The following is a 24227-nucleotide window of genomic DNA, read 5'->3' on the forward strand; positions in this document are numbered from 1 at the left end:
CTCAGCACACGCCACCTTCATCACACGCTCTGCCCAGCCTTCTCAGCCAGGTATTAATTGCAGCAATAACAATGATGGATTACTGAGGCTCGTTTGCACCGATACCCTGTCTGCATTAATTCCAGGGTTTTACGGAAGGGTACGTTGTTCCCAGTTTAGCTTGTAGCAAAGTTAAATAGCCACAACCAGAAAGAGATTTTGTGCTTGGAGTTTTGTCCGAATTCCTGTCTGAGTGGAGAGGGGAGAGGAATCCCTTTCTTCTCCATCCCAGCAAGCCTGAACATCCTGTCGAGAATGCTAACACTAGAGAACCAGTGTGCAGGGTGGAGCAGCTTGCATGCTGGGCCCAACATGAACATGACCAGCTGACTTAGGGGCAGACAGTGACCCAGTGCCCCGCTGCCCATTTGCCTTGGATAGCGAGAGGGACATTTTGTTTTAGTCAGAACCCAGCCGGTCTTTTATGAGCCTGTTTCTACCAAGCCCTTGGTGTGGAAGTAAGAGGAGAGCAGTTGACTGGTACAGCTCCTACCGCCATTCAGGGCCAAGTACTTAAACCATCTTTCTACCCTTGTTGAGTGGATATTGTTTACTCACCCTCTTGCATTTTTTATGAGCGTGCCTTAGGGCTTGTCTACACTGCCCTGCAGTTCACCAAAGTGCTGCGCTGTAACTCCCCCGTGCGGACACTGTGGGCGTGAACTAAACAGCCCCTAGTTTGCCTTAACATCGTCCTCTTCAAATGGGGCTATATTAATACTAACCAGGAAGCTTTTAGTTTGCATCTGCAGCGTCCACATGGGGAAGTTACAGTGCAGCATTTTAGTGCACACTGCTATTCACACCCCTATACAGCAGAACCCCGATTATCTGATCGAACTGGGATCAGGGCCAGACCAGATAATCAAAAATTCAGATAATCAAGAAAATGGGAAAGTGCTCTGCTGCAGCACCAACTAGTGGCCACTGGAGAGATCGCCCGCTTCTGGATGTGTGTGCCCTGGTAGTTCCATTAACAGGGAGAGCTGGATAATGGAGGGTCAGATAAATAGGGTTCTACTGTACTCCAAATTGCAGGGCAGTGTAGACATAGCCTTAGAGCCCAAAGTACTGGCTTCACTTCCTTCCTACGTAAGTAATTCACACTCATGGCATTAAGTTGCTAAAGGAGGCCCTGCTTTTGTGTGTAACCCTTCTGCCCGTCAGAGTTGGCAGCAACAAGGGCTGGGTTCAATATCTAGGGGATCCATTCCAATAACACAATGCAAACCGGCTCACCCAGTGACCTGGGACAAATATATACCATCCCCGCTGGGCGCCTCCAAGAGGCAATACTTCCCCTCTCGCAAGCACATAGTCTGAGTGTAGCAAAAAGCCTTTTAATAACAGAGAGAAACAATGTGGCATTATGTTGGGGAAACACCACCAACAGGATTCATAACACAACCCATGAGCAAAAAAACCCACCCCAAGCAAATTGGGGCATGCCCCTTTCCCTTTGGTTCTTGAGTCCAGCAACCCCAAATCACCCAGAGTCCTAAAAGTCCAATGACCCAAAAGTCTCTGTCCCTGGTGAGGGCAGCCCCAGAGTTCGAAAGTTTATCTGCGGAGCTTTACCTCCCAACCTGGGTGGAGATGGGACAGGGGTAAGAGGCACCTTACATGATCTGAAGCTGACCGCCCCACAGCTCCATAGGCCTTCGCTTCGCTTCGCTTCGCTCCGCCAGCCGCCCCACAAACTCCTTCACTCAGCTCCGCTCCGCGGCCCACAAGCAGCTCCCGCCGTCCCACGAACTGCTCCACCGGCCTGTCCACAAGGCACTCCAGCCCTCCCGCAAACTGCTCCACAATATATCTTCAGGCTCCCCCACTACTTAACACAACACTCAGTGATTTCAGCTCTTGGTCAGTTCAGCTCTTTGGTGAATTCAGCTTGCAGTAGGGGAGCCTCAGTGCTAGTGCACCATTAGCCCAAAGTGAGCTCAGCAGCCTGTAACTAGACTCCTAATGGAATCAAAATTAGCTCTGATATTCCACAGTGGAGAGAGAAGGAAGTGCAATCAGCATGTAAGGCCCTTACCAAGGGGCCCATGCCACCAAGTATTAATACTTGTCCCCAGCCTCTCTCCATTCACACAGTTTTGGAACCCATGACCCTTGCCTAGCGAGTGCTACTTAGGTGATGGTGAGTCCCTCCATCATAACAAAAGGCCAAGTACAGTTCCAAGCACAGTTCCCATAATCAGGGTAATAACAATGTATTCTTCCTGCCCCAATAACAGAGACACTGGGGATCTCACAGCAGCCAAAGTGACCAATTTGGGCAGCTATGGCCTCATTCTAGGCGGGGTGGGTGTGCCTATGCAAATGAGATCAGCCCCTGAAGTTCTTTTCCACAACTTGCCACACCTCACCACCAGATGTCAGGGTGGAGCTCATCCTGACACGTCTTACATCTGCAATAAATTAGATCTCTCTGGATTCTTTGAAGTGTAAAATTCCAGATGCACCTAACCCTTAATCTGGTAACTGACCAGCTGGTTTTTGAAAGAGAATCACAACTTCCTCTGTGTAATCAAAGCAAAAAAAATCCCCTGGGTTCCTTTCCCTTTGTGAATCTATCAGGTTCCAGACACCCGTAAGGGAGGCCAGAGGGTCTGAACTCCAAAGATTAAGCAGTTGAATCAACTGGTTGTATATCATGTTATTGTGTAGACATATGTCAAGTAATGTCTTTAAAAGGTGTAATGTTCTGAACTTAATGGTCAGTAGGAGAACTGTGTACAGATTGTGTAGTCATGTGTCTATAACCAGGCCTATGCTACAGACCTAGACGGGTATAACAGGCCACACCCCTGAGCGGCATAGTCCTATACCAACCCCCCATGTAGACAGTGCTATGTTGCCAGGAGAGCTTCTCCCATCAGCACAGCTCCTGCCTCTCGGGGAGGTGGATTAACTACGCCAATGGGAGTGTGTCTTCACTAAAGCTGCACCACTGTACGTGAAGAAAGCCCTAGGTGTAGAACATTGTAATTGTAACCAGGATGCAACTACAGCATCACCTCATAGCAGTGTGGGGAAGCAATCTGGCAGGGAGGGGCATGTCCCAGGCTAGTTGATCACAAAAAAACAATTCCAAGCACCTACCATTGTACAACCCCGTGAAAGACAAGGGTGGCCCACTAAAGTCAATGGAGACACTGAAACTGAAAAGAAAACCCAGTCTTGGAAAACTAAGGAGGGAGGGTGTGACATTCCCCTCTGGTGTTATCTGGACTGGTGATCTGCTGAGTCACTCCAATCCTTGACTCTGGGAGCCAGCCTGACCCTGTTCTGCTGTGAGAACCTCCACTCCTGGGCCACGTTTTAAACCATGAGGACACATGTTCAGCCTTATAACTATATACATGAAACTACAACCTATAACATCACTATATTACTACAACAACAACTACCACAACATTGCTACAACAATGCTCAGTGCACCATGAGCTCCCCAAAGACACCCAACATGACAAACTCTATACTGGATATCACACAATCACTCTACAAGGATGAACACGGGGGGGCAGGGTGCTCCCACGGGGCACAGAACGTCACAGAGGGAACCTCCCGTGACAGAGCTGCTTCTCCACCTTGGTGGGTCCCACCACTTACATTTAGTGGCAGGATGAGGTATTCCTCTTTCCCTCAGAGTTTTCCCCCACACCCCGGGCTTGCTGTCCACACCCTGCCAGATAGGAGGCCAGTGTGCTCCCTCTGGCAGCCGCTGCCATAACCAGGCAGAGACAGGTTCTTTCTGCCCCTGCTGTAACTGCCAGCTGATCTCCCAAGGCAGCCCCATGTAAAGCGCTCTGCAGCAAGGTCCACAGAGAACTGGTCCCAACATCAGCTACAAAAGTGAGAAACTTGCCTCCCAGCTCACAGACCTCTAACCAAGGGGAGACAAGCTCACTGGACAGGGGCAGACACCATTCCCTCTAGCCCCTACCCCCGCTACACTGCTAGCACCTCCTCCTGTCTGGCCCCTAAGGATGCTTAGTCCTGTCTTTGCCAGGCCCAGGCTAAGCAGAGACACTGGGCCACCTGGGCCAAATGAAAGGAAAGCTGTACAAAGATAACCTGCCATTCTGACAGCACCACAACCCACTGCTCCCCTTCTCCTGCAGCTGCCCCACCTTCTGAGCTGCTAGCATGACTGCATCCACACCAGCTGCGGGCTGCGAGGAGGCTCAGCTGGAAGGCAGCTGAGTTGGGCAGAATGCCATTTGTGGAATGAGATAAAACCAGCTGCTGTTTTACACAGGGCAAATGTTCACCCCCAGTGGCTGTAAGGGGAATGCTACTAGTCAAGGTTTCTGCTTCCTGGGGAATTCCAAGTATTTAGTGATAGAGGTCTGGCGTGGGGTGGTTGAGATGGGGGAGAGGCAGGCATGTAAGCGGAGTTCCTCTGGCAATTACATTTGCCTTCAGGAGATAAGAGTCCTGCAATTAGGACATTGTCACTCATGTGCTGCAGGCTGCATGTGGAAGCACTGGTGGGCAGTGACGGACTGTGCTCCGAAGGCCCCACAAGGGGTTTGAGGAGGATCCCTGCCAGACTAGAGTGCTATGTGCCCTTGTTCCCAGTCATACATTTCCAGCTCCGATCACCTCTGGCCCTCTGCCTTCCTCATTGAAGCAGGTGTGCAGGGTTACTGCCCCGGGAACTGCAGGGCACCAGTGGACGTGGGGCCGGCTGCAGCCAGGGATGTGGGGCAGGGCTAGCTGGAGGCAGGGAGTGCGGAGCTGGCTGTGGGCAGGGCAGGGGGGTGCGGAGCTGGCTGGAGACAGGAGGGTGCGGGGTTGGCTGGAGACAGGAGGGTGCGGGGCTGGCTGGAGACAGGGCAGGGGTTGACTGGAGGTAGGGGCTGGCTGCAGGCAGGGCAGGGGGGTGCAGGGCTGGCTGGAGACAGGAGCTGGCTGTGGGCAGCGGGTGCGGGGGTGGCTGGAGACAAGGGCTGGCTGCAGGCAGGACGATGCGGTGGGGCTGCTGCGGGCAGAGGGTGGATGGAAACAGGGGCTGGCTGCGGGCAGGGCAGGGGGTGCGGCAGGGGCTGGTGTGGGCAGGGCAGGGGGTGGCTGGACACGGGCTGGCTGCAGGCAGGGGGTGTGGGGGTGGCTGGAGGCAGGGCAGGGGGTGCGGGGGTGGCTGGAGGCAGGGCAGGGGTTGACTGGAGGTAGGGGCTGGCTGCAGGCAGGGCAGGGGGGTGCAGGGCTGGCTGGAGACAGGGGCTGGCTGTGGGCAGGGGGTGCGGGGGTGGCTGGAGACAAGGGCTGGCTGCAGGCAGGGCGATGCAGCGGGGCTGCTGCGGGCAGGGGGTGGATGGAAACAGGGGCTGGCTGCGGGCAGGGCAGGGGGTGCGGCAGGGGCTGCTGTGGGCAGGGCAGGGGGTGGCTGGAGACGGGCTGGCTGCAGGCAGGGGGTGTGGGGGTGGCTGGAGGCAGGGGGTGCATGCGGCAGGGGCTGGCTGTGGACAGGACAGGGGGTGCAGGACTGGCTGCGGGCAGGGGGTGCAGGGCTGGCTGGAGACAGGGGAGAGGGTCCGTGCGGCAGGGGTTGGCTGGAGGCAGGGCAGGGGGTGCGGGGGTGGCGACGAGGGCTGGCTGCGGGCAGGGTGGTGGGCGCTCAGGGGGAGAGCAGCAGGACGCAGCCCAGGCCCAGCAGAGCAGCCGGGGACCCACCAGGCAGCAGCCCCAGGGCCAGGGGAGCAGCAGCAGCACCAGGGCTCCTGCCCAGTGCCAGGGGGCAGCCCACATGGCTCCCGCAGCAGCGCCCCCCGCGGCCAGAGGAGGAATTACATCACTTCCCGGCAGGAGCCCATCAAAGCCTCAGCGCCCCCTGCAGGAAAGCGGGTTAACAACCGGTTCTAAAACAGCTTCAAAATTTAACAACCGGTTTGGGTGAACTGGTGTGAACCGGCTCCAGCTCAGCACTGCTGTAACTTCTACAGCACGTCAGCCTGTGGAACAGGGATCGGCCCATGAGGACTCTGCTGCTGTGCGCTAAGAGCTTCCTAGGGCATGTTACCACAGTGCTGTGTGCTTTGATGTAGTGCAGGACTTTTAGTGTGAAGCAGCAGGGTCCACATGGCCAGTTAGTGAACAGCAGGGTAAAGTCACAGCCCACCTTGCCGCACACCAAATCACCAGGTAGACAAGCTCTCTGTTTGGGAAAGCCTGGTATTGGCCTGTAGTCCACTAGAATGACCATGTAGAAACTCCAAGTCAAGGAAACTCCAGTGAAGAGAGTAATTGGGCAACACTGCCTGCCATTAGGCCCAAGGCTGTTTGGTTCCTTTGATGAAAGCAAGCCCAGATTAGAAACCAAGTAAGATGTGGTGTGGAGTGTGACAGGGGGGCAGGGGGAAGTGTTCTGTATTCTCCTCAAGAAAGAGCCTCTAGGGGGCAGCTTTCCTTGAAACTTCTGCCATGGATTGCTACAAGCCCAACAGAGAAAGTCGGTTTCCTACCGACAGAGTTTTGCTTTCATATTAAGAGACTTTTGGAAACCTTGGTCCTGAGGGTGGGATCTTTTAGTGATTAGAATTCAGGGGCTGGATTCACAAATGCCCAGAATCAGTCCCCACTGGGATTCACCAAGCTCCCCTGCTCAGCAGCCCCTGAGCCCTGTAGGCACTCAAGTCACTTGGCACCTATGTTTTTGTAAGGGGACTGTTGCCCCCTTACTAACATTCAGTGGGGGTGTTTTGGTTGGCTAGCTCCCAGTACTAAAAGGGGGGGAAGGGTCGATGGGGAATCAGGACCCTGAGACTGACAGTCCCCAGGAACAATGGGGAGAGGCCAATGCTTTAGGTCAGCCTGAATGACAGGGCAGGCTAATCAGGGAGTCAGGAGGCCAGGGAGGTCCCGTCCCCGTGTGAGCTGGATTTGCCTGGGTCAGACAGAGTGGGGCTGAGCTAAGGAGAAAGCAGGGGCCTGAGCTGAGCTGGGGAGCAGAGCTGGGCCAGATCCCGAGAGAGCGGACCCTGTCCTGGGAGCAGAGCTGCAGCCCCAAAGCCAGAGGCACAGCCCAGAGAGAGCAGACCTGCCCTGGGAGCAGAGCTGCAGCAACCAGAGCCAGAGGGGCCAGAGAAGCGGCCCAGGGAGCTGGAGGCAGAGCCCCAGCTGTGCTGAGACAGAGCGGTGCAGCTGGGGCTGGAGCAGTCCGGAGCTGGGTGCGGTGAGCAGCTGGGGAGAGCGAGGGGGACCCTGGGCAGCGGGCCCAGGACAAGGAGACGCCTCAGCCAAGAGGCTCTGCGGGCCAGGCTTGGATCGTAACCCCGACAGGGCGGGGGCGACACTGGGCAGAAGGGTCCTACCACTTAGCGCCTGAGAGCGTGTAGCCACCACCAGAGCAAGCGTCCAACCCACGGCATCCCTGCAGCACGGCCAGGGCCGGAGACGGGGCCTGGGACTTACAAGGAGCAGACTGTGAACTGCCCTGACGTTCCAGAGACGCTGTTTGTGATGTCCCCAGCCACAGAGCGGGGTGATGTGTTTCCTTTAACCTTTCCCATTTTTCCTTATTCTTTTTAAAATTAATTCTTGATTAAATAACTTGCATTTGCTTTAACTTGTATGTAATGGTCAGTGGGTCAGAGAAGTGCCCAGGGCAGAGAGAGTACCCCGGAGTAGGGACACCCTACCCCCTGTCCTAGGTGACCACAGCAGGGTTGGGGGTCCAGCCCGCCAGGAATCCTGGGCCCAGCCTTGTTGGGGTTATGAGGACTCTGCCAGAGAGGAGAGTGGAAGGGGAGTCCTCAAGGGCAGGGAGGCCACTGGGTAAAGGAAGTGGGAGCGAGGACTCAGATCCTTTCGCTAGCCCACTTCACCGGGGTCGTGCAGAAGCCAGGAAAGTTCCCCACAATAGCGGGACTATTCCCCCGCTTACATTTTGGCAGTAATTGGTTCCTAGGTTTCCATCTCAACGTGTGCGCGCTGCAGCCCCATGCCAGAGATCCAGAGGCTCCAGCCCCAGAGCAATGCATGAACAGGGGGAAGAGAGTTGTTTAGTCGCCTAACTTGCATGCCGGGCCTGCTCCAGTGGGCATGCTCAGAGCTCACCTCTTGGATTGGGCCCTGCATGGGAGATCACAGAACACAGGTGGGGGTGGGGGCAAGGAGCAGGAGGATGATCTCCCTCATGAGTGTAACTTTTAGCCGAGTAGTTAGGGTACTCACCTGGGATGTCTGGGTCCCCACCAGAAGTCCTCCCTCTGCCTGAGTGGGAGAAGGGATTTGAACAGGGCTCTGCCACTCTCAGATGAGTCCCCTAGCCACTAGGCTTTGGGGGTCCAACAGTGTCTCCTGTTGAAGCTGTTCCACTGTGGATAAATAATGAGCAAGTCCTTGGGCAAGAGAGAGACCGATAGCACATTCACCTGGAAGGTGGAAGACCCAAGATCCAGTCCCCCTGCTCCAAGTCTCTCCCCCATCCCCAGCTTCTTGCAAAAGCAGCATAAGCACCTATTGCCAAGAGAGGGTTTGCCACTGAGAATCCTAAGCAGAGACCGGCGCCTTCTGGAGCCCCGAATTATGTGCTGAACTCCCTGAGGGGAGTGGGGCTGAGGACACACCCCTCACCTAGGCATCCCCTACTGGCTAGGTGAGGTGAGGAGCTGGGTAGCCTGCTGCGAATCCCATTCTGAGGTGCCTCCCTCTCCCCATTCACTGTACAGGGAAGCCGTGGGCCTAACTCAGGCTTTGTGAATCCCAGTGATTTTCTGGGCACCTGGAAGTGAGGTGTGGTGACACTCAGTTCCTTGTACGTGCAGTGCCTGATGTGTTTATCCTTTTAGTCTCTGTATTCCTGATTCAGTTCCTTAGGAACAGTTGAATGTTTTCATGCTATCCACCCAGAAGTCATAAGATACCAACAAACCCAGAGGCTGAAGCAACAGGCTTATCTACCCATCAATCTGCTGGCTCTGGCACAAATTTGTCAAGTTTAATTAAAATTGCTTAAATTTAGCGTATATGGAGTCAGGTTGAGGACTGTGGGTGGCAGGAAACCAGATCAGTTTGAGAAGGAAGATCCAGGACTGCATCCTCAGTGTGCTGGGTCAGACAGAGTGGGGCTGAGCTAAGGAGAAAGCAGGGGCCTGAGCTGAGCTGGGGAGCAGAGCTATGCCAGATCCCGAGAGAGCAGACCTGCCCTGGGAGCAGAGCTGCAGCGACCAGAGCCAGAGGGGCCAGAGAAGCAGCCCAGGAAGCAGGTCAGTGCTGGGAGCAGAGTCACAGAAGCAGCCTGCAGAGCAGACCTGTCCTGGGAGCAGAGCTGCAGCAACCAGAGCCAGGGGGCCAGAGAAGCAGCCCAGGGAGCTGGAGGCAGAGCAGCAGCCGTGCAGAGAACGAGTGGTGCAGCTGGGGCTGGAGCCATCTGGAGCTGGGTGCGGTGAGCAGCTGTGGAGAGCGAGGGGGACCCTGGGCAGCGGGCCCAGCACAGGGAGACGCCTCAGCCAAGAGGCTCTGCAGGCCAGGCTTGGATCGTAACCCCAAGTGTGCTGAGGAGGTTTTATAGGGCAGCTACAGTCTCCATTGTCAGAAAGGAAGGCAGCTGGTCAAAGGAGCTCTCCACAGGATATAGCCACAGACAGCCAAGCCTCAAAGCCAAATATTAATTCACTTCCACAACCTGACTGATGGGGATGTTTGTAAACCACACACCAAAACCACCGTTTAGGAGATCCAAGATGCAGACATTCCCCCATTCAAAGCTCACCCCGGCAGTGGGCACTTATACACCGTGCCTCAGCTCTCATCTTTTAAAGTGAGGCCAATAAACCTCTCTCAATGCGGTCAGAACCCGAAATTCTTAAGGAAGTCATGGAGGCCAAGAATTGAAGCTTCAAGAAGTGATTGTTTATAGGGGACTGAGATTATCCAGAATTATCATAATGAACAACTGAATCTGGAATGATGTTAAACTGTATATGTCGGGGCATTGCCAGCAGATCGAGGGACGTGATCGTCCCCCTCTATTCGACATTGGTGAGGCCTCGTCTGGAGTACTGTGTCCAGTTTTGGGCCCCACACTACAAGAAGGATGTGGAGAAATTGGAGAGAGTCAAAAATGAGCAACAAAAATGATTAGGGGTCTGGAACACATGACTTATGAGGAGAGGCTGAGGGAGCTGGGATTGTTTAGTCTGCGGAAGAGAAGAATGAGGGGGGATTTGATAGCGGCTTTCAACTACCTGAGAGGTGGTTCCAGAGAGGGTGGTTCTAGACTATTCTCAGTGGTAGAAGAGGACAGGACAAGGAGTAATGGTCTCAAGTTGCAGTGGGGGAGGTTTAGGTTGGCTATTAGGAAAAACTTTTTCACTAGGAGGGTGGTGAAACACTGGAATGCGTTACCTAGGGAGGTGGTAGAATCTCCTTCCTTAGAAGTTTTTAAGGTCAGGCTTGACAAAGCCCTGGCTGGGATGATTTAATTGGGGATTGGTCCTGCTTTGAGCAGGGGGTTGGACTAGATGACTTCCTGAGGTCCCTTCCAACCCTGATATTCTATGATTCTATGATTCCTGCTTCAGGGCAATCTCCAACAAAGAGACGAATGTCAGAGGCAAGTTATTCCACTTCTGTTACTACAGTGCTCTTACACCTTTCTCAGAAGCATCTGGTGTTGGTCACTGCCACAGACAGGACACTGGCCTAGATGGACCTGGGCTTTGATCCAGTCTGGTCATTCCAGAAGCGGGTAAAATCCAGAATGAGTTGGAATGGCCCAGAACAGCATTTTAATAAATAAACCTGATTTTGAAGACAGCGGATATAGATAGATAATCTTGAGGAAAATATTCTAGGATTGAGAGTCTATTAATAGCACCTAGTGAGTAACCCATTCTGGCCCAGAACCCTTTTTAAACACCAATAAGGACCTGGAACAGTCTGTTCCAAAGTTGCACAGTTACAAAAATTATACATATAATACAACTGGGTGAGAATAACAGTGTTAATGAAAAAATCTGGTTGAATCCACCTTTAACTGGCCATTCCAGGCAATAAATAGCTTCATTACTAAAACCACTTGTAACACTGAGTTCCAAAGTTGCACAGAGAATGAAAGGATACAGATAACACAAGTAACTGAGAACAAGAAGTAACTGAGAACAACATGATACTATAGAAAAACTCTTTTGAACCAACCTTCGAATGCCCATACTGGGCGATAAATAGCTTTATTAATAAAACCGCCCAGAATACTTGGTTTCAATGTGGCACAGAGGACAAAAAATGATATATGGAATACAACTGAGAGAGCAAAGTAATACCTCCAGAAAAAAAACAGCTGAACTGACCTTTAACTATCCATTCAAGGCAATAAAGGGTTAATTATTAATAAAAACTACCTAGAATACTTGGTTCTGACATTGCACCAACTACAAAAAATAGTGCATATAATAAAACTAAGTGAGAACATAATACTACTGGAACCATGACCGAACCAATCTTTAATACACCTAAACAGAATGAGAATTATTGATTTAAATTATCCAGAACCACATACTCCCAAAGTTAAGGGACAATAAAAATAAACACATAGGCCTGTCTAATACAGAGTCATGTTAGAAAGACTTAATACTTGTCAAACCCCAGTTAAAACTAACTTTTAATATTGTACCACCTTCTGTGCAAGAAAATGTGATGTAATATTAGCCTCAAATCCACCCTCCATACCACCACTGCAAAAAAACCCAGCCACCCCACAATCACTACTATGTACTTTTACAACGGGACTTTGCTTCAGAGAAGGCTAGGAGTCTCATTAACTAGCTCATCCCAGCCTGTCTTGCTTCTGAATTCTCTGCAGGAATAACTGCCAGATCACTTAACCTTTCTTGTCCCACAGACATTTGAGATAGATCTTGATTAACTTTAGCTTGCTGAAAGTCTTTCATTAGCAGGCATGGTTACAGGTAGACAGGGAAAAAAAACAAACAAACAAACAACAACCCACAGTGCTGTTTCTGTGGTAGGGAAACTCACATGTAAAGACCTTTTGTGAAAGTGACTAAGGAGATCAATTTGTGCTTCCATTTCTCAATCATCCCTAAAGATTTGCTTGCAGAAACAGGTGAAGAGCTCAATATCAAAAACCCTCAGAGTTTAAATCCTTAGGGCAGAAACTTAGCAAGCAGCAAGCACATTTCTTTAGGTCTTTGCTGGTGATACTTTTCAGTTTGTTGCCTACCAAAAAAAGCAAAATTTTCATTGACTCCGTTGTACTTACACATCCTATCCAACTGTGTTAATACTGTGTATAAGAGGGGGTCGAAAATCTCTCATTCAAAAACTTTTTCAGGAACTGATGACCATCTGACCTTTGCAAGTTCACTTGGCATTACAGTCCTCTTTTAAAATTGGTTCTTTTTGAACGGTGTAGATATTCTTAACTTTTCTCCATGTAAGGAAGCTGTGGTTTCACAAGCTATGAACCCAGAAGATTAACTCCAATAAAGTGACTTGAAAGCCACCAAGTAAACCGTGAGCCATTTGAATCTCAAGTTCCATATGCTGCAATTTTTTTGCACACAACTTTAATTTGTGATAAGATAATATACCACATTTCAGCCAAACGAATGTAAACTTTGAATTGTTTATTCTCAAGCTATCAGCTTCCAGCTTAAGTTCTGGTGTAAGGATTGTGTGAAGCCTTGATCTCAGCTAATGCACCAAAAACACCCTCAACCTGATTACATAGTGGATGGATTGCCTCTATCTTTGCTCTACCATCTTGTCATATTTTGGTATTTTAACTTAGTGATGATATGCTTTTTCAATACATCCCAATGACCAGTAGAAGCAGAAAAAAGGGTATACAATCTTTGGACAATTCGAAAGAAATAGAACAACTTGGAGAAGATACTCCAATGGTTGTTCCCCAACAAGATTCAATGAATTGGCAACATATAGAACAAAAGACGCATATTGATTTCTCTGCTGAATTCGATTTTGAACACCTTTGTGTGCTGCAGCCATGTGAGTTCCACTGTCATAGGTTTTCCCCCTGCAATCAGCAATATCTAAACCATCTTTTTCAGCTTCTCTACAATAATCTCCATAACACTCTGCCCTGTTTTGGAGTGGATATCAATGAAATCTACAAAGCTCTCAACTTCGAAACCTCAACATACGTAATACCAGAGACATTTGTTCTGTTCAGGAGTGGTCCAGAGTACAGTTCGACAGAATATAGAAGCATTTAACTTCCCTAATCTTGTTGACAATAGTCCAGTGTGCTTTTCTTGGGATCCTACCAATAAATTCATTTTGAATTCAGTTCAGTAAGTACATCACCAGTGTGGTACAGGTCTTAATAGCTTCCACATGATCTCCCAACACACAATCATACCTTGCAAGCAATTCTAGTAAGCCCAACAAGCTATCGTTACAAGATCTGTCTAACTTCTTGTCAGCCAATTGTGTCCAAGAGAGACTTTGTGTCTTCAACATTAATGTAGAATGTTCTATACATGAACACTCTTCATGGGTCGAGATCTTATTAGGGATTCCAACAGAATTGTCAGTTTGTTTGGGGAGACCCTGAAACCTCTGGTGTTCCTGGATCAAACTCATCTCATGCAAAGGAAGACACTTCTTTTTGCTTGGGAACATATTTGTATGGGCTCATCCCCTTGTCATGTTTTCCACTGTTTTGATGTTTCTTGTGCAGCATCAATTTTGTTCTCACTCATCAGAATGGAATCCACGGTCACCGATGCCTCCAGATCATCTTTTAGTCATGTTTTCTTCCTTCCAGATTTGCCTTTTCTTGCATTTGATCTGATTTTTTTCAGAGATGACACTACCTTCTTCCCATTTCCACATTTATCTGTTAACTTCTGTGCAGCCAGGATGGGGCAACATGTTCCAGAAGTGCTGCAGGAACATGTTTCAGTTGGGAATCATTTAACTACATACACCTTTTCCATTTTTACTTCTTTCTGCATAATCCTTTGATTATGAAGCAGCCAGTCTGAGCTCATAGAAATGTTTTTTTATTTGTTATCAGATCATCTAGACCATCCATGGTCTTTGATTTGCAATTATCTCCTTTTGAGCCAAGCATGTGTTCTGTGTTACACTGCCCATGCTTTATGAAGTACACAATCTTGTCTACAGGCATGCAATCAACTAGGAATTCAATATGATCGGGATTTAACTTGCTATTAGCATGCTTGGGTAACAGATGGTAATTCTCAATGCCACACTGTCCTCCCAAAACTTCTTTTAGCTAGAATGTTTGCAGGCAGTAGAAAGCCAACACCACTTTGTCCATCTTCACTTCCTTCAGCTTAGTTAGCCTCCTCAGCAAGGAATTCCCACTTTTCTGATATATTTGTTGTAATTCCGCTGGTTTTCCAACATCTCCCTTTTTCTTCCAATAGCCATCTTCCAACCCACAGGGGAGTCATGACCAACCTACCCTGTACGTTCCCACACGGCTGAGTGGGAAGGGAGTTCCTGCTATATACCACAATGTGGGAACGGGGGTTCTACTATGGAATCTCAGTCAGCGTTACCATAATACAAATAGCTGAAGCAGGGACGGGCACCTAGAGGCCCCAGGGCCACATCCAGCACGGCACATCATTTTATTTGGCCTGCCACTGTGCTTCATACCACTACAACTGGGGCTGGGCCACCCGGAAACAGAGAGCCCCAGCAGCTGGACAGGAACTGCTGCAGGGTCAGGAAGATGAGCCCAACAGGGAGCATCTGCAAACTGCCTGTCCCAGTTGCGGCATGCAGGGCAAGCTAGCTAGAGCCAGAGATACTCCAGAGGGAATTCTGCACCACTGGGCTTGCACAGAATGAATGTCCCCTGCAGATTTCTTTGCTTCCCGGCAGAAAAAAGATTTTCTGACAGGGAAGCAAAGGGAAGCCGCAAGAGCGGTCATGCACCCCCTCCCCAGTAGCACAGGTGCATTGTTTTGGGTACTTGGAGCAGCCAGCAGAGAGGTAAATCACCACTTGGGGGTGCGGGAGGGGCTGGGGATGCCCCCACTGGTGGCTCCTACCCTGCACCCAGCTCAGCTGCTAGTCTCAGCTGGGCTGGGGGCAGGGGAAGACAGGACAGCAAGGAGCAGCCGGGCCAGGTCAGACCCACCACCCAGAAACCTCTCCCAGCTGCAGGAAGCGCTGCACCCCACCCCCATCCTGCTTCCCCATGCACCCAACCCCCCTGAATCCAGACCACCCCATACCCAGAGTCCCCTTCTGAGCCCCACTCCCCCTGCATCCAGACCCCCCCTCCACTCAGACCACCCTCCACTGAGCCCCCCCATAATCAACACCCCACCCCGATGAGCCCCACCCTCCTGCACCTGGACCACCCAGATGAGCCCCGCACACCTGGACTCCCACCCCACTAAGCCCCAGCCAGCTGCACCCAGACCCCCCACACCACCAAGGCCCACTCCCCCAGCACCCAGAATACCCCTGCCAAGCCCCAGACCCCCCTTGCTGAGCCCCAACCACCTTCACCAGTTGAGCCCCATTGTCCCTGCACCCACAACGAGCCCCTGTGCATCCAGAACCCCCCACTACTCAGACACCCCTGAGCCACCCACACCCAGATTGCCTCTCACCCCACACCTGGATCCCCCCACACACTTGGATCTTGCTGGGCTGAGCCTGCCTGCCCAGACCTGGTGCATCTGGCATGGAAGGTAAAGACCCCAGGGTGTTTCTGGGGCAGGTCTGGCCCATGCGCTGTGTCAGGGTTGGGTACAGCCCCACTGTCGAGTCCATGTCCCGGGGGGCGGGGGATCTGCAGGGTGATCTCCCACCTCTGTGCAGCCCACGGCCTGTGCTCCCCACTGCCATGCTACAGCCTCCACATTTATCTGACAAATAAAATTTGCAGAATTTTAAATATTGTGCGCAGAATTTTTTGTTGCTTTGGCGCAGAATTCCCTCAGGAGCAAAGGAATGCGTGCTAAGTGCACGCCTGACCAGGGGCATGCATGGCAAGGAAGCATGTGCAACCTACTTTTCCACACACACCTGGAGTGAGTACAGTAAGCCAGTCAGAGCAAGACTATGTCTGCAAAACATGCCAGGAGCTTGGTCAACCCAATTCCAGCAGGGAGTGTCTGCTAATTTTCATGCCATCTTAGAAATACGCTTGTCGTATCTACTCAGGCTGGGAGAGACATCAGACTTCCAGTCTGATCAACACACGTGCACAACTGTCCAGCACCAGCCACGAATTACCACGATGGTCAGAAACTACTTACAAACTGTCAGGAACTGTACACAACAGTCTGACCTAAGAAGGGACTGTGTGCAAAGTACCAGGCTGCCTACAGATCATGTACAGTAAACTGCTAGTCCAACGAGCGATGGTACGCAAATTCCCAGATGAATATCAGACTTTTCTCCCCTTTTTATCCAATGTGCAGAGAGTGTTGTTCTTCAACAAGTTTCAGTTTAGGACAGAAAAGCTTACTAACTAGGTCTGAAAAATTCCACAGTTTTCTTGGTGCTAACAAACTGGTATGTTGAGAATTTTGTGGTACCAAAGCAAACCTATGTGAATTCTTATTAGCCACACAGGCAGTGATCCCTGCAAGTGCTCCCAAAAGACTGCTTTGGACATGTTCTCCTTCAGATAAATCCAAGAGCTTCCGGAGGCCTGAGCAGCGGCTGGGCCCCCACTGACAGATACCCCCAGCCAGTGCTTAATTTGTAATGAAAGAAGTGTGGGGCTCAAGCAGGTAGGTGCTGGGACTCAAACAATTTTTTTACTTTCATAACTGATGTGGCAGGCCCAGAGGTGCCGGGGCTACGACCTGCCGAGCCTGGAGGTACCAGGGGCTCAGCCCTGGCACAAATTAAGCACACATCGAAATCAGAAGGTGCCACAGGCCATCTGGTGCTGGCGACCAGGACAGGCAGCGGGGGGCACCTGGGCGCGCCACCTGACACCCTGGTGAGAGCAAAGGGGCTGGAGCAGGGAGGGGACCGGAGCTGCGGGGGGAAGACGGCGGGGCAGGCTCGCTTTGCAGCCCCCCGTGGCGAAAGGGTTGCCTGAATTCTGCAGCCCCCGGCCGGGCGGGAGGCGGCTCAGCCGGCCCCGGGGTGCTGCCAGCAGCGGCGCCCCCGCAGTGCTGCCCGGGGCCCCCGGAGCAGGCTCGCTGCACCCCCGGCCCCGCGGGCAGCAGAGGCCGCTGCCCCGGCGCCGCACTCACCCAGCGCCGCCAGGCTGCGCACCCCGCCGCGGGGCAGCCCGTGCGAGTCCAGCAGCCGGTACCAGCCGTTGGGGTAGAGGGGCGGCAGCTCCCCGGCCCTGCGGCTCCGGCGCGCCCGGCGGGCGGCCTGGTGGCGGCTGCAGCCCGGCTCGGGGAGGTAGCCCACGCGCTCCGGGGCGCGCCGCAGGGCCAGGGGCCGGGCGCACAGGCGGAGCAGGGCGGCGCCCCCGGCCAGCAGCAGCAGCAGCGGCGGCAGCGCCCGGCCCCAGCTGCCGGGGTCCCCGGCGGGCAGCAGGAGCAGCGCCCCCGCGGCGCACAGCAGCAGCAGCGCCAGGCTCCGGGACGGCCAGGGCTCCATCGCGCCGCGCTCTGCCCGCCGCGCCCTGCCCCGCCGCCCTTATACCTGCCGGCCGGGGGCGGGCGCTGGCGCGGCTCCAGCCCGACCAGTCCCTCTGGCAGAGCGGGACCGGCAGCCTCCCGGGCCGCAGCGGGCTCCCCGGGCGGAGCGTCCAGTCCTGCCGGGGCAGCCGGATGCCCGTGCGGGTGGGGGCACCAGGGCCGGCCCGCCCGGCGGAGGTCACAGCAGGGCAGCAGCCCTGTCCGGAGCTGGCCCCGAGTCAGACCTGGGGTCCGACTGCCCAGGGATCCTCGGGACCCATAGGTGCTGGAAGAGGGGTGCTGGGGGCGGCTGCACCCCCTGGCTTGAAGTGGTTTTCATCTCATACTGGGTTTCCAGCTCCCCGCTATACAAATGGTTCCAGCGCCCCTGTCTGGACCAGCAGAAGTTGGTCCCAACAAAGCAATAACTTCCCCCAGTTTCTCTGCTGATCTCCTGCGAACAGCCTGGCTACACACCACAGGGGGAAATGCAGGACCCCCTCCCCCTAAAGGTGAGCAGGGGCTCCCTGGCCCTGTAGCTGAGCCTGCAGCCTGGCCTCATCGGGCAGGGGTAGTTCCCTTTTGCCCTACAGGCACAGAGGGGAGAAGTGACTGGCCTCAGGCACCAGCAGCTCATCCAGAGCTCCACCAGAACCAGGAGTTCTGGCTCCCAGCCCCCTGCCCATCTGATGGTTCTTCCTCCCACCTGCTGCTTTGGGTTTTGGGATCCCCTTGATAAGGTAGCAGATTGATACTCAGAACACCTGGGCCCCTTCCCACCTTTAGGCTGTGTAGGCTGTGCCTTGTTGGAGCAGGGACTGTCTCACCCTCTGTCTGCAGCACACCTAGCACAGTGGGGCCCTACCCTAATACATCCCACCTTTCCCTACATCTAGGCAGAGGTTTGTGCCTGGGGTTAACCTCTGCCCTACTACCCCCTTCCCCTCCCCTTTTGTGACCCAGCCCTTCTCCTTTCCTCTAACCAGCTGCCTTACCCTGCCATCTCTGCTGAAACAGGACCCCTCAAAACCTGCTCTCTGCTGTGCCAGCTGCTCTGGACACGAGGGAGTTGGTGCTTATCAATGGAGAAGTGTTTGTCCCCTGGCTGTTTCCCGCGCCCTTTCAGACTGGCAAGGCCTCCCTTGTCTCTCTTTCCCCAGACTCCAGAGTTCTGTACTCGTCACCTCTCACATTGGGAATGCATTGGAACTAGTGACTCCACAGTGCCACCATTGCGCCAGGTTTACTGACAATAGAGATGAGAGGTTGCAGTCCCAGCAGAATAACACTGAATGCCCATGATATCCTCATCAATGGAACTAATCACATTTCACTTGGGCTGGAATTTTTCATGTTTGTGTAAAGACAGCTCCTGGCTGGGTCCCCTGGGGGTGTGCTGAGCCTAGTGGCCCGCGAGGCCAGGCTGAGCGTTTCCCTACCAGGCTCTACCCTGCCATTCTTTGATCCCCAATTCCTTTGGATCCCTTGGCAAGGGGGCAGAGGTAACTCAGGGAGAACAGGTTTAAAAAGCCAGCTCGTAAGTGACCAGAGGAGCTAGCAAACGGGTTTAGAGAGGGAGCGTGAGACCCAGATACACATAAACATTCTCTAAATGTAGGCCCATAATAACCCTAAGTTATGTGCCCTGTGACAGTCATCGCACCACCGTGTGGAGCCATGGATTGACATGCTCGCTTCTCATCTCATTACATAGAGCAGAAACTATTCTGGAATTCTAGGGTCAAGCCTGTGTAAAGTTTACCCTGTTCACAGCAAGGTCCAGCACCTCCTTCAAGTTGGTAGGCATGCTTTTGGCAGCAAGTGCTTTCCTATGTATACTGCAAAGCACGCACATTGCCTTGGAAGCGTCTGCTCTGATACACGTCACCGTTCCACTATGCCTCCCAGTCATTGGCTTTGCTCCATCGGTGCAGATGCCAATATATTGTGACCAGGTGCTGTGTTGATTTATGAAGCTGTCAAGCAAGATTTATGAAGCTGTCAAGAAAGTCTCCTCAGCTGTTGTTCTGGTAGACGGTGCCTGGCAAACCAAAATATCCTCCCATATAAATGTACTGCACATACACCAGAAGATGAGCTAAGCCTGCCATGTCCGTGGATTTGTCCAACTGCAGTGCAAAGTACTGGCTGCTGGTGACATGGTTTTCTATGTAAGCAGAGTCAGGATGAGCTCCACCCTGACATCTGGTGGTGAGTTGTGGCAAATTGTGGAAAAGAACTTCAGGGGCTGATCTCATTTGCATAGGCACACCCACCCTGCCTAGCATGAGCCCATAGCTGCCCAAATGGTCACTTTGGCTGTTGTGGGATCCCCAGTTTCTCTGTTATTGGGGCAGGAAGAATAAATTGTAATTATCCTGTTTATGTGAATCAAGGACAATGGAACTGTACTTGGCCTTTTGTTATGATGGAGGGACTCGCCATCAACTAAGTAGCACTTGCTAGGCAAGGGACTTGGGGTCCAAAAGTCAGTGAATAGAGAGGCTAGGGATTAATACCTGGTGGCATGGGAGGGTCCTTGGTGAGGGCCTTATATGCTAATTGTACTGCTTTCTCTTTCTACTGTAGAATATCAGAGCTAATTTTGATTCTATTAGGAAACTAGTCACAGGCTGCTGAGCTGAATTCACTTTGGGTCAATGGTGCACCAGCACCAATGCTCCCATACTACAGGCTGAAATCACAAAAGAAATAAACTTACTAAAGGCTGAAATCACTGAGTGTTGTGTTAAGTAGTGGGGGAGCCTGAAGATGTATTGTGGAGCAGTTTGCGGGACAGCTGGCAGAGCAGAGTGGCTTGTGGGATGGCTGGAGCAGCTCATGGGGTGTGGCTGGTAGAGAGGAGTGATTTGTGGGACAGCTGGTGGAGTGGAGCCCTGTGGAGAGGTGGGGCAATTGGCTTTGGACCATGTCAGGTGCCCCTTAAACCCCCCCCCCCCCATCTCCACCCTGGTTGGGAGGTAAAACTCTGCAGATAAACTTTCAAGCTCTGGTACTGCACTGACCAGGGACAGAGACTTTTGGGTTGTTGGACTTTTGGGACTTTGGGTGACTTTGGGTTGCTGGACTCAAGAACCAAAGGGAAAGGACATGCCCCAGATTGCTTGGGTTGGGTTTTTTTTGCTCATGGGTTGTGTTATAAATCCTGTTGGTGGTGTTTCCCCAACATAATGCCACATTGTTTCTCTCTGTTATTAAAAGGCTTTTGCTACACTCAGACTCTGTGCTTGCGAGAGGGGAAGTACTGCCTCTTGGAGGCGCCCAGCGGGGGTGGTATATATTTGTCCCAGGTCACTGGGTGGGGGCTCGAGCCGGTTTTGCATTGTGTATTGGAATGCAACCCCTAGATACTGAACCTGGCCCTTGTTGCTGCCAACTCTGACGGGCAGAAGGGTTACATCTAATTGAGTTAGAATATCCTTGGCCATGTCATCAATTCGACGTGATACTGTGTTGTTTGATAATGGCACTAACTGAATTAATTCTGGGCCTTCTCTCCAAGCATAGCACTTACCATGTCTGCAGTCGCAGGCAGTGTTAGCTCCTCTACTATGGCATGAGGTTTTCCTGACTTCACAGCTCTGAAACTCACTGAGTCTGATGCTTCAAGGGCCTTCCTATTGCCAGTGGCAGCAGAGCACAAAACTTTCTTGCCTGCCATTAGCTGCGCCCGTGTCCGCTTGAAAAATTCCGGTGGTTTGTCCTTGTGGTGTTCATGTTTTGTTTCCAAGTGTCTGTGTAGAAGAGTCGGTTTTAGGCTGTCACTCGACAGGACTTCACCACATAACACACATTGCAGCTGAGGGTATTCACTGTCTCCAGTCCAAGTAAATCCCATTTGGATGTGCTTTTCTTCATATGTACATTTCTTTGATGTAGATCCTGGTTTGTCCTTGGTGTCCACGTTTCACTTCACAGGCTGAGAGACGTGTGTTGAGTCATTGTCTCACCAGCAGTTTCAGCAAGGGCACTGATACTGGCAACACAAATTTCATCACTTCACTTTTCATCACTGATACTTTGTGTGTTCCTCTTAACATGACCTGTCTTTAGCCACCCGTTGATATTTCACTGTTACAGATATAGTTATAGTGTGACATCTACAACCCCCAAAAAGCAAACTCTGACTAAGTTCTGAGCTCAGTTAGACTGGACAGTTGCTGAGCAACGGAACCCGTGCTGTACGGTGATTGAAGGCGATCTGTACACCAGCATCTCGATCTGTCTCTGTTCTCATCGGTACATCTTGAAGTAAATTAACTGCCATATTTTATATAACAAATTCCCACAGAGTTTTAAAGTTTTGTCTAAGTAGCCTATTATAAAAAAGCAGTAAGTAAAATCATTACTAAATAAAATCCACCATTACACAATTTCACCCACGTACCCACCGGAGATGTCTCACGTACCCCCAGGGGTATGCATACCACAGTTTAGGGACCCCTGCCTGAGGGGATGATTTATAAAGGGGATATGCTATACCCTAGTAAAGAGAAGAACAGAGAAGTTGATGAAGTGCAGGTAAAAGCTGAAGAGGACCAGTAAAAGCATCCCGTTCAGTTCCATCACATGAAGGCAGACAGCGAAATATCGACACATTTTACATGTGCTTTTGAACAGATGCTAGAAGTCTGAATACTAAGGTTAGTGAACTTGAGTGCCAGGTATTAAAGGAGGATATTGATACAATAGGCATCTGTGAAGGGGGACAGCTCACCACTGCCTCATTATGTCTGGCCATGGCATAGCAGCTCTCTCTGTCCTGAGGGCAGCAGCCGCCAGCTGCTCTGTCTCTGCAGTGGCGTGTCCCTTACTGGGACTGGGCCCTCCAGCCAGGTCCCTTCCAAGTCTCTCCCCTTCCGGCATAGTCCTTAAAGAAAAACAAGGGGAATTAATACAAACAAGTTGAGTTAGTGTGTGAGTGGGGGGGAAGTCTTTCTCTCAGTCTCTATCAGACTCAGGTCCTCACTTCCCTCAAAAAGGCTTCAGGCAGTTGTGGTGGGGAAAGATCCTGCAAAGTTAAAGGTCCATTCTCTTCCCTGGTCAGCCCCTGTTCTGCTCCCTTTTAACTCCTCCAGTCTAAGCATCTCTTGCAGGTGTGGTGGGATGGGGCTGGCTGAACCCAGAGCAGCTCATTAACCCCTTGTTGCCCCGTGCGGGGTTTCTATACAGCATCACAGAAACTTGGTGGAAGGATGATAAGTGATAGGACACAGTAATACCTGGGTTCAAAAGATATAGGAATGACAGAGTAGGTTGTGCGAGAAGCATGCCGAACAGTCTGTGGGGCCACTGGATTGCTGAGGTGCTAAAGGAGCACTCAAGGAAGACAAGGCCGTTGAGGAGAAGTTAAATGAATTATTTACATTGGTCTTCACTGCAGAGGATGTGAGGGCGATTCCCACACCTGAGCCATTATTTTTATGTGACAAAACTGAGGAACTGTCCATAAAATCACTAAGTATCCATAGTCCCTCCTCTAGTGTAAATACAGACATTTTCACAATGATATTCATCACCAGTATCTTATTAGCTTTCAGAAAGAATCTCACTTGATACACTTTTATAATTCAGTAATATTGTATTGTATTGATTCGATCACTTGCCACTTGAGGTTCATCATCCTGGCTTTATAGATCAGTAACTTTTGAAATGGATTCTTCTGAAGGTTACCCCTCAAAGAAAAGTTTGTTCAAGCTGTGAGGAAGGTGACATGGAGTCAGGGGTGAAGAAAGCTCCATACTCTTTCTCCCCCACCCACTCCCCCCATGTTTGCTGGAATGAAAATTGTTCTGTTTCCTGCCATCTCCTCCCCCAGTGGCTTGATGGCTCTGATTACTGCTTCTATGTAAATTGAGGCACCCACATTCGCTTGTTTAGGACAGGCCTGCTCAATAATTCCCCTTGTCGTACTTTGTCCACAGTCATAATTCCAGCATTTATTCATAACTCTTCATACTCACCACAAACATACCTCACACAAGAATATTACTGATCAGAGTGATGAGATTTCAAATATACTTCACAAGGCATATTTTCATACAAAGATTACTATGATAGTTTGCAGGGTGTGAATACAGGGGTGTTTAGTGTCACATGGGGTGCAGGGAATGTAAGCCCCTGGTATGGTGGCAAGGGAGCCAGATGGAACCTGGCAGAAAAGGGCATATCAGGGAATGGGTGGAAAAAGGCTATGAAGGGGAACCCTGAGTCTCTGGTATGAGGGAAGAATGGGGATCAATGGTCTGGAGGGAGTGGAATATGAGGTGACACACAGCTCCTGACAGGTTGCAGAGGAGAAAACAGGGGGACACAGAGAGCACCTGACTTTCAGGGAAGAAGGGGGGACCTTGGTATTTGGGGAGAAGACAATAAGGGGCACACAGAGTCCCTGGCATTGAGGGGAGAATGCGGGACCATGTGATCACAGAGCCCCTGGCAGGAGCAAAGTTGGGGGGAGTTGCAGGGGGTCCCTGAAAGAGCGGGGAAATGGGAGCGTGGCATCCAGGGAGCGTGTGGGGGGGAGGCTCAAGGAGCCCCTGGGGTGAGCAATTGGTTTAGCTACAGAAACAACAAAGTGAGTGA

General features: G+C 51.6%; 1 protein-coding gene across 1 annotated transcript in view; it reads right to left on the minus strand.

Annotated features, from left to right (window-relative positions):
- The window catches only part of LOC311532127 (cholesterol 7-desaturase nvd-like), a gene marked incomplete at its 5' end in the record, with an annotated part of 46379 nt that extends 28778 nt beyond the window's left edge, over window positions 1–17601 (minus strand). The window contains one exon of the mRNA XM_084650327.1: window positions 17244–17601. Within this exon, the coding sequence (XP_084506453.1) occupies window positions 17244–17601 (358 nt within the window). The remainder of the gene's footprint in view (window positions 1–17243) is intronic.
- Window positions 17602–24227: the final 6626 nt, after the last annotated feature.

The sequence above is a fragment of the Lepidochelys olivacea genome (assembly GCF_965140295.1).
Source record: "Lepidochelys olivacea isolate rLepOli2 genome assembly, chromosome: 16".
Taxonomy (NCBI): domain Eukaryota; kingdom Metazoa; phylum Chordata; order Testudines; family Cheloniidae; genus Lepidochelys; species Lepidochelys olivacea.